Raw genomic sequence first — 9,397 nt, 5'->3', positions numbered from 1 at the left:
GTATTTAATAATTATTAATATTTATCTATAATTAATAATAATTAATATTAATGAGAATTATAATTAGAAAAAATGACAATAAGCTACCAATATGTTACTCTAAGTAGTGTTTCAATAAGCTAGCTTATGTACATTTACGTATACCCAACTTATTTTTATCAAACAATGCATAACAGTTGAAAAGATCATTTGTGGGTGTTATAATCTCTATGGAAATTAAAAAAAGATAAAAGTCCATGTTTACCTGATATTGGTTGTCTTTAAATTTTTTAAAAGCAACATCAATTATCTCTTTTAGAACCCGTTAGCAACATTATTATCAAATTCAACAATAGGAAATCGTTCAATCACATATGCCTTACCGTTAACTGAACAATGCCACCTGCTATATATACCAAACCTGTAATATTCTCTCTGTATTCCAATCACCTATAGCTATAGTCACACAAAAACCACCTGGAAAAAAAAACAAGGTACACACCGAGCAACATACTGAGAAAAAAACATAAGAAATAAAGATACAGAATGCGTAGATAAGAAATTGATTATGGAAAACTTGATCTGAGATGGAGAAAACTCGAGCATAAATTGATCATCGAAACCCAAGCAGTGATGAAAAGCGACGAAGAAATCAAACTTGGAGAGCGATACATGAATAAGAAAACAGAGCAATGGAGAAATCAAACTATTTTGAAAAGCATAAATTGAACCATAAAGAAAACCATATAGAATCAAAAACAAAAGGAAACATAAAGATAAACAAAGATAAGGAACCGATATGAGAAGAAAGAATAAAGCGAACCATACAAGAAGCAAGGTTGGCGACTCAGAGGGAAGGGGCGACCAAATAGACGATGGTTTCCAAGTAGAGAGCCTTTAGGGCATCAATCATTTTTGAAAAGGGTAGAAACGAAGTTAGGGCATAGACGGACCTAGAGGGGTGGTTAAGTGGCACGTGCCACCGTATTGTTCCTCTGGGGTAAGGTAAAAAAAATTCGGTTCGTGAAAGGTGCAACCGTTTTATTCTAGAATGTGCAACCGTTTTATATGGTACCACCATATCCAAAAATTCTAGGGTTCGTCCCTGAGTGAGGGTGCCGGGAAGATGGAAGGAGAATGAACATCACAAGAATTTTGAATTTTGAAATCAGTTTCTATGTTTGGAAGAGTACGGTCCTATAAAGCAATTTGCAGTCTTTCTGGTTGTAAACATTTGCATCAACAACTTGTATACCAACCATAAAAACTTATAATTTTTTTTATGTAAAATTTTAAATTGTGTAGACACGAAAAAAAATTCATGATTCCCAAATTGAGATGGTAATGGAATCTTAAGGGGCGTTTGGTCACAAAATGTTTTTTAAAAGAATGAAATATGTCCAATGAATTAGAATTTTGAAAGAATTGGAATGAAATGTTTTCAAGTTTGACCAAATGTTTGGTTGGTATGAACAAAAATGGAGTTTGTCAGACATATTGTAATCCATCTTTTTGGTTAACCATTCTAATCCCTTTCAATTCCCTAAAAATCCCACGAACAGAACGTCTATTTATTTTTCGACTTTGTTGACATCTCTATTTATATGAACTTATTTTTGCTTAAATCATAAACACAATAATTTTTGATTCTCACATATCATTCTACAATGTAAATACCGATTAAATATAATTTTTTTGATTAAGTTGACGTTGTTTTCTACACCGTGATACAATATAAAAGCGATCTAAATCGAGTTATAATATTTTTAATTATATCGAGTTTGACATTTCATGGTTGTCATTATCTCTATGGCAATACAAACACTTTGTTTATTTATTAGAAGGGTACTCGCGCAATGCAGCGAGAAACATTTTTATTTTAATGTTTTGTTTTATCTTTTGTCTATGTTGATATAATACGGTTTATGTGGTTTTGAGAAATATATTGTTTTTTACTTTTGAATAAAAATAAATTTGAAGATCATAAAAATTTGAAAAAATATATTGATATTAATATCAAATTAATTATTCAAAAGTTCTTGTTGTTTTTTTACAATTTTTTTAGTTCAATTTTTTATTATAATTTAATTTAGGTCAAACAGTGAAGTAATTTATTTTTAGCTTAACAATAAATTTTTTTATAATGATAATAATTCTGTTAGAACTCAATGATTATCCTAATTATATTTTAGATTTTTATATTTAAAATTAAATGTTTATCCTATATTTGATTATGTTTATCTGCAGTTAGTTATACGAATTCAAAAATTGAGCTTTAGTATGTTGTACTTACGCACAATTTACTTGTGATCTTAAATTTTAAGTAACATGCATTAATACACAGTACTTCATGCATAAAGAATGAGTTTTTAAGAGTTTTTATCAAATGCTCTATAATATAGTATAGATTATTATAAACTATGATGTTATTTTTGCAATTTTCAAAGATCAATGATCATTCCGAAATGAAAAATTAAATTCAGACGTGTAAAAAGACAATAATCAAACTAAAATACGATTAAGGGGGTGTTTGAGATTGCTTATTTGAAACAATTTATATTTTTCTACAAAAACACTTATCAACTTATTATAAGTCAGAAAAGTTTAACTTTTTCAAAAACTTCTTATTATCGATTTGACACCGGTATAAGTTGTTTGTCCAAACACTTAAAAGTGCTTATTACTGGCACTATACCGAAATAAGTCAATAAGTTGTTTTTATAAGCAATCCCAAACACCTCCTTAATTGACAGAATATAATATTTAAGAGGTCATTTCTGTCTTTTTTGCACATTGGATTTTTATTTATTTTAAATTTATCTAATTCATATTTTACCTATTTACCCTTTTATACGTTTCTCATCAGCTTCTATCCACGGATCGACAGCCTCCCTCAAGTCGACATCTTCCTATCGGACAATCGAGATCTAACAGGTAACCTTCTCACAAACTATTTGCAAATCCATCGATTTCCATCTTCATCTCAGATTTCTTCCATTTCCATCTTCTGGTCATCGACATCTTCATCTGCAAAATCGATTTATTGTTTTAAACTACCACCACCAACAAAATCGATTATCTTCATCTTCAAGAACGATCGATTTGCAGATTTCTGAGCAAGCTAAATAGAATCCTTCTATTAGAGATCTTTACAAGGGACGGCAAGGTTCACAAGTCTGGTACAGTTTTGTAAACAGACCTGAAAGAGAAGTATGAGTTAAACTGGTTCATAGTTACTGATAGGGTCACAAATGTTTAACCCAATACATATTAGATTTAGAGGTACTTGTGAGAAATGTATCTATAGGTTCGCATATGTGTACATATCATTATTCTCTTCTTCCCTTAAGGAACTTGTACAATTTGAACTTGATTAATAACTTACAAGTGATGCTTACTCCCTGTTAGGCTTTTTGCTGTTTGTATTTTATCATCATTTTCTTTTTATCTTTTATACTTGCTAACAAGGTGTTTGATGTAATGCCTCAGTGACAGCAAGTTTAATAATTGTGTTCCATATTACATAAAAGTTATAGTAGTCAGGTCCTAATTGTTGTTGTGGGGTATATGTTGCAAACAGGAAGTTTTAGTGTTGTCAATTGGCTTTTAGGGAAGAAAAGAGCATCCTGAATTCTAAAAGATTGTCTTAAAAGACAACAGGCCAAGGCTTATTGACCATTTTCCATCATAATTGTGAATTGGGTACAATTTGCTTAAGGTACATTTTGTTACACTCGTATGCTTGTTTGTAGGATTGAAAATCAGTGTCAAAATGGGAACTCGGATGCTTTATTTACATACTTCGTGGTGCCTTTTAGGCTATGCTGTTAATTGCAGCGATATTGCGGACTAAGGTAAAATTGTGGTGAAAATTGCGTTTCCGATATTAGCGGCGCAATTGACCGATATTTGGCTTATATTTGAGGTGAAATTATGGACCGATATTCCGATATTTTAGCTTGGGCGTCTTTAGAAGTATGTTATTTTTTGTTTTTTTGGGGCCTTTATTTTGAGCTTTTGACTTGGTCCACTTCACCTTCTTCTTCATCATCTATCTTCAAGTCCTCAACAGCTTCTGCTTCAGCCTCACTCCCGATACTCCAGGAGGTTCAGCTTCTGCTTTATTTTGACAATTTGACTTGAGCCTCTGTTTTATTTTGGAGTCCAGCAATTTGACAAATTTGAAATTTATTTACTGTTGACTCAGATGCTGAACCTATTGCTTGCGGTTAGCTCGTTTATGAACACTTTTCCTATTTTGTTTTGTGAAATTTGTTTAAGTTGATGTTTTGATGTTGAAACTGTACTTTTAATTAATGCATATGACATGTTTATGTATGCATACATATTATATTATATATATAATTCTAAGAAATATTATATGAACCTCTACGTTTGGATCGTTATATGCACTTTTGTATTTTTCAGTGCTATAACAGCATAGCTTTTAGGTAAAGATAAACCCAATGCACTTTGCATCAGTTCATATATTTCGTGATGCTGATTTATTTACCAACTTCTCTTAAACTAATTTTAGTGTTGAAGCCTTCATGTTTATTATCATGTCATCATAAATAGGTTGGAAGCTGAATTATTTACTTATCTTCTGTTCCTTTATCTTCTCTGTTCTTATTTATCATTGAGAATGATTCCTGGAAGATTAGAGTTCCTTGATTGAATGTAACTTGCTATGGGAATGGAGGAGTAGAATAATACAGTTCAGAATTCAGATGATATTTTGATTAGAGAGGGTAGATGTATACATGAAATGAAGTATTAAAATTATCTTGCAGGTCAAAATGTTTTAGAAATAAATTGAGATCTTTTCATTTGTGATGCTGATTCCTAGGTAAATGATGGTTTCAATATAAATAAGAGGTGGCTTTTAAGTACATACCATTATTCCCTTCCTCCCATAAGAACTTGTACAAATCAACTTGATTAAGTACTAACCAATGATGCATACTCCTTGTTACATAAATTTTTTTGGGATATTTTTTGTACTGGTAAACTATTGTAAACTTGTCAGTGATGCATTCTTTGCTGTTTGTATTTCATTTGAGCTGATGAATTTTTGGAGAAAATCAGTTATCATAATAAAGTTGCATATTACTCTGAATCTTGATCTCACAATTCTCAGTGCATCTATTTTCTTCTAAAAGAAAACACAGGAATTATTGCAGTCTGAAAACTTAATTGGGGTTTGTGGGTTTGGCTTGCTAATCCCTATCTTCCCTAGTGTCCAATCTACAAATGCTTTTCAAAAATTTAATGCAGATTGTGCGATTTTACAGGGGTTTGTCAACAATTTAATGGGTTTGTTGTACAAAAGTTTTGCATCTTAATCCTGCTTTGATGACTGTGATTTTATCTTCCTTTTGTTGTTACTGGTAGCGAACCATCTTATCGTTTTATTTTAGTTGCCAAAGATTTATATGCAAATCCTAATTTGATGATTAGGGATTTAGGGCTCTGTTGCTGAATTCAGTTTCATTTGATTGAAGTACCAACTCCATTAGTTTTGTGGTTCAGTGTGTACACTTGTTTTGAAATTCCCAAACAGAAAAACGCAATTATGACTTCCAAATTGGGATTCAATAATTCGTTTTTAAGATGAGGGTATTATTTATATTCAAACTGATATGCTGAAATTCGATTTGTTTTCTTATTTAAAATTATGAAACTTATGATTTAACACTTAATCTTAGAACATTTGGTGAACAGTAGTATTTCTTTCAGGCACTTGATCATAGTGATTTTCTAACAACTGTTTTCCCGACAGCGCTTATTCTAGACAGATTTTTTATTCCAAATAGTGTGTACTCAAACCTTGTTGAAGAGATTTGGAGAGAATGAAAGCTTTAGGATGGTGGTTGATGTTGGTGGGTTCACTCCGGCTGGCCTCTGTATGGTTTGGTTTCTTTGACATTTGGGCTCTTCGCCGTGCAGTCTTCTCTCAAACCACCAGTCAGTCCCCTTTCTTTTCTCTCTTTTAATTTCCCTTAATTGGTGCCATATGCTGTAGATGGTTAGGCTGGTAATGTTTGAAGTTAATCCAACTATCCAAGAAATATATGGTAAATCCTCTTGGCTGCAAATTAAACTTTAACATTCCTATTAAATTCAATTTCATATTAATTTCGGAAACAGTGGATATAGTTCACAGTTGGTTCGTATCACTAGTTTTGGATGGGAATCAGACCCTTTTTAGCTTGTAGTTTTATCTTGATAAGTAGTTGTAATAGGGAAGAGAACTTAGGTGCCATTTACCAAACGCTTTCCCAGGTAAGCGTTTGCTAAGTCACATTAGCTTACGGGATGAATATGGTAAGGACCAAGAATCTTACTGGTAAGAGGGAGACAAGGATCGAGAGTCTTACCCGGTAAGTGAAGGCGATGACTCTTACCATGGTAAGCGCTTACTGGGTAAACTGTTGCATACGATGTCGTTTTGGTGGACTAAAGTCTTACCTGGTAAGTAAGTGGTAGTGTTAAATTTTACCGGTAAACGCTTACCGGATAAGTGTTTGGTAAACGGCCCCTTAGAGCTTTATTGTCAATGGGAGTAAGTAGGATAGTTCAAAAGGATTACTCATGACGGTATCAATTACCCATCTCTGAATTTTTGATTGAAAACCCATGAAAATTTGTAAAATTTCCTTTTAGGGAAAGTCTTCTGGTCAAAATTATGTATTTGTCTATTATAATGGTCAAAATTATGTATTTGAATGAAATAAATATCCATGAAGTGGATGCGTAAGATTCCGTTATTCTTCTCTTCGAATGGCATTTCAGATATTTGAAAAATAGTTGAACACTTCTCTCAAACTAATTACCATGACAAACGTTGCAATTGTAATGGACGAAGCACAGTAAGACTTTAATAACCTCAGACACTTGCACTCCTTGCCAAAATCATTTCAAATTAAGTGGCCGTTTATCAAACACTTTCTCGGTTAAGCGATTTCCAAGTCACATTACCTTACGGGATGCATATGGCAAGGACCAAGAATCATACCAGGTAAGAGCGAAAGCAAGGATGAGAGTTTTACCCAGTAAGTGAGGGTTGTCGTCTCTTACCATGGTTAGCGCTTACCGGGTAAATTGTTGCATACAATTCCGTTTTTATGGACTAAAATCTTACCCGGTAAGTAAGTGCTAGTATTAAATTGTACCGGTAAGCACTTTCCGGATAAGCGTGTGGTAAATAGCCCCTGAGTGCCTACTTTACAATTCTAACTTTAATTATGAGATAGAGAAATTACTTATTCTATGGTAAAATTTAGATAATTAAAAAGTGTAGTAATTACATGTTTGTAAAACTGTATATTTTTTTTTCATTTTTGGGCATTTATTTTGGGACGCAAGGAGTATACACCAATTATATTTTGCATTGCTTGTTTAGACCTAGATTAATCTCCAATGATAATCATAATTCTATCTCAACTCTTGCAATTTACTATCCTTTCTCATTGTGAATACATATATAATTTCTTTCTTGGCTAACCATGTATATAGGGGCAGGTTCGGTTGCAAACCCGTTTTCGGGTTTGAAATGGGGGACAAAGGAGAGCACGCCACGTGTCCATACATTCATGGGTTATTCATCATGAATAATGTATCAATTTATCTTGGATCATGAACGGTACGTGATTCATCATGAATAATTCACGAATGTTCACCTTCCATTGTTCATGATGAATGTGAACACCCAGTGACACAAGTCATGCTCTTTTTTGTCCCCCCAGTTCCCCATCGAAAATGGGTTTGCAACCGAACTTTCCCCTCTCTCTCTCTATATATATATATATATAGAGAGAGAGAGAGAGAGACAGAGATGTATGTATATATTTATATATATATATATATATTAATCCGAACCTTTTTTATGTACTATGCAGTGTCTGAAATTCACGGAAGGACGTTTGGAGTGTGGACGCTTCTTACTTGCACTCTGTGTTTCCTGTGTGCATTTAACCTTGACAACCAACCGCTTTATCTAGCAACCTTTTTATCGTTCATCTATGCACTTGGTCACTTTTCGACAGAATACTTGATCTACCACACCATGGCCATTCAAAATCTCGCAACGGTTGGTTTCTTTGCAGGTATTATTATTATTATTATTCTCGCCACTTTTTGATTGAATCGCAAATAAGTTCTTACTTACTAAAACACAGACTAATCCTTTCTATCCGTTAAAAAGACTCCGTAATCGTGATGGTAGTCCTTGTTCTGCTGCTGTTGTTGATTCTCTTTCAATTTATTTTACCGACCAAACAGGGACATCGATAGTGTGGATGTTGTTACAATGGAGGACACATACTCGATTGAAGAAGGAATGAAAATGTGTCATCTCCTTTCGGCAACCATCKTTGGGCGTTTACGCCTTTTTCATGTATTTGTATCGTAAGACACTTGCAGGATCGGCTTTTGTTGTACTAAAAATAACTAATCTTTGATTCTTTTGTGCTAGACTTCTTGTTGTTGGACCTCTGTTAACTCCTCAACATCTAACCAACATATTAAAAGGCTCGCGGCCGGCCGCCGTGTTTCAAGGCTCGTTTTCACGTCACGTTTAGGTTTAATGCAAGTGGTGTTAGAGTTTAATATTGGGAAAATTGCACTAAAATGGAACCAATTTTAATCTAATTCCTATTTTAGGGAACCAACTTTCAAAATCGTTATTTAGGGGTCTCTATCAAACTTTTTGTTTATTTGAGGGTCTGGTTGATCTGTTGAACAGGTAATAAGTAATTTAAGGGTCTTTATTAAACTTTTGGTTTGATTTGCCAAATTTGATTTAAACTTTAATATTATACGGATTGGTTAGATATAAAAATCTTGAATGTGATATCTAATATTTATTTTTTTATTGCATCAATTAATTTTTTTCTATTAAATTGATTTTTTTATTGCATTAGTAAAAAACGATTTTTATTGTGAAATTTGGATTTTTTTTAAAAAATCTTCAATTTGATATATGAATTTAAAAAAAAACGAGATTTGAAAAGAAAATTAGATTTTATTGCATTAATTTTTGAAAAAAAATAAATTTTGGTTATTTTTCTATAATTATTTTGCAAGTTGGTTCCTCAAAATATGAATCAAGTGTAAGTTGGTTCTCCAAAATGACGATTTTAAAAGCTGGTTCCTCAAAATATGAATAAAGTGAAAGTTGGTTCCATTTTGATATAATTTTCTTTTTAATATTCATTAAAATACAATTTCTAACACAAATTCTAAAGTACCATGTTAACTTTAGAAATTATCTATAAATTATTGACAAGACTTTCTAATCAATTTCTAAAGTGACAATTCATCATAAAAAACTATATTTTCAAACAAAAACAAAACTATAATTAAATATTTTTTTTATTATAACTTAATATCAAATAATTTATTAATTAAATAATTA

At 32.2% G+C, this 9,397-nt stretch overlaps 1 protein-coding gene across 3 annotated transcripts; it reads left to right on the top strand.

Moving 5' to 3' along the window:
- The first annotated feature begins 2,850 nt into the window (after positions 1–2,850).
- Positions 2,851–8,476, top strand: LOC112518501 (ergosterol biosynthetic protein 28). Of its 3 annotated transcripts, none has more exons than XM_025126219.1 (4): positions 2,851–2,913; positions 5,762–5,946; positions 7,881–8,087; positions 8,263–8,476. In XM_025126219.1, exons 2-4 carry the CDS (start codon positions 5,832–5,834, stop codon positions 8,322–8,324), a joined length of 384 nt encoding a protein of 127 aa, XP_024981987.1. In that variant the 5' UTR covers positions 2,851–2,913; positions 5,762–5,831; the 3' UTR covers positions 8,325–8,476. The 3 variants fall into 3 exon arrangements, with proteins under 3 accessions (XP_024981987.1, XP_024981986.1, XP_024981985.1); XM_025126218.1 differs by lacking the exon at positions 2,851–2,913 and adding an exon at positions 2,923–3,158; XM_025126217.1 differs by lacking the exon at positions 2,851–2,913 and adding an exon at positions 3,560–3,697.
- The last annotated feature ends 921 nt before the right edge of the window (positions 8,477–9,397 follow it).

Source organism: Cynara cardunculus (genome assembly GCF_001531365.2).
Source record: "Cynara cardunculus var. scolymus isolate 2C chromosome LG 9, CcrdV1, whole genome shotgun sequence".
Lineage (NCBI taxonomy): Eukaryota > Viridiplantae > Streptophyta > Magnoliopsida > Asterales > Asteraceae > Cynara > Cynara cardunculus.
This window is presented reverse-complemented; position numbering and strand designations above follow the sequence as displayed.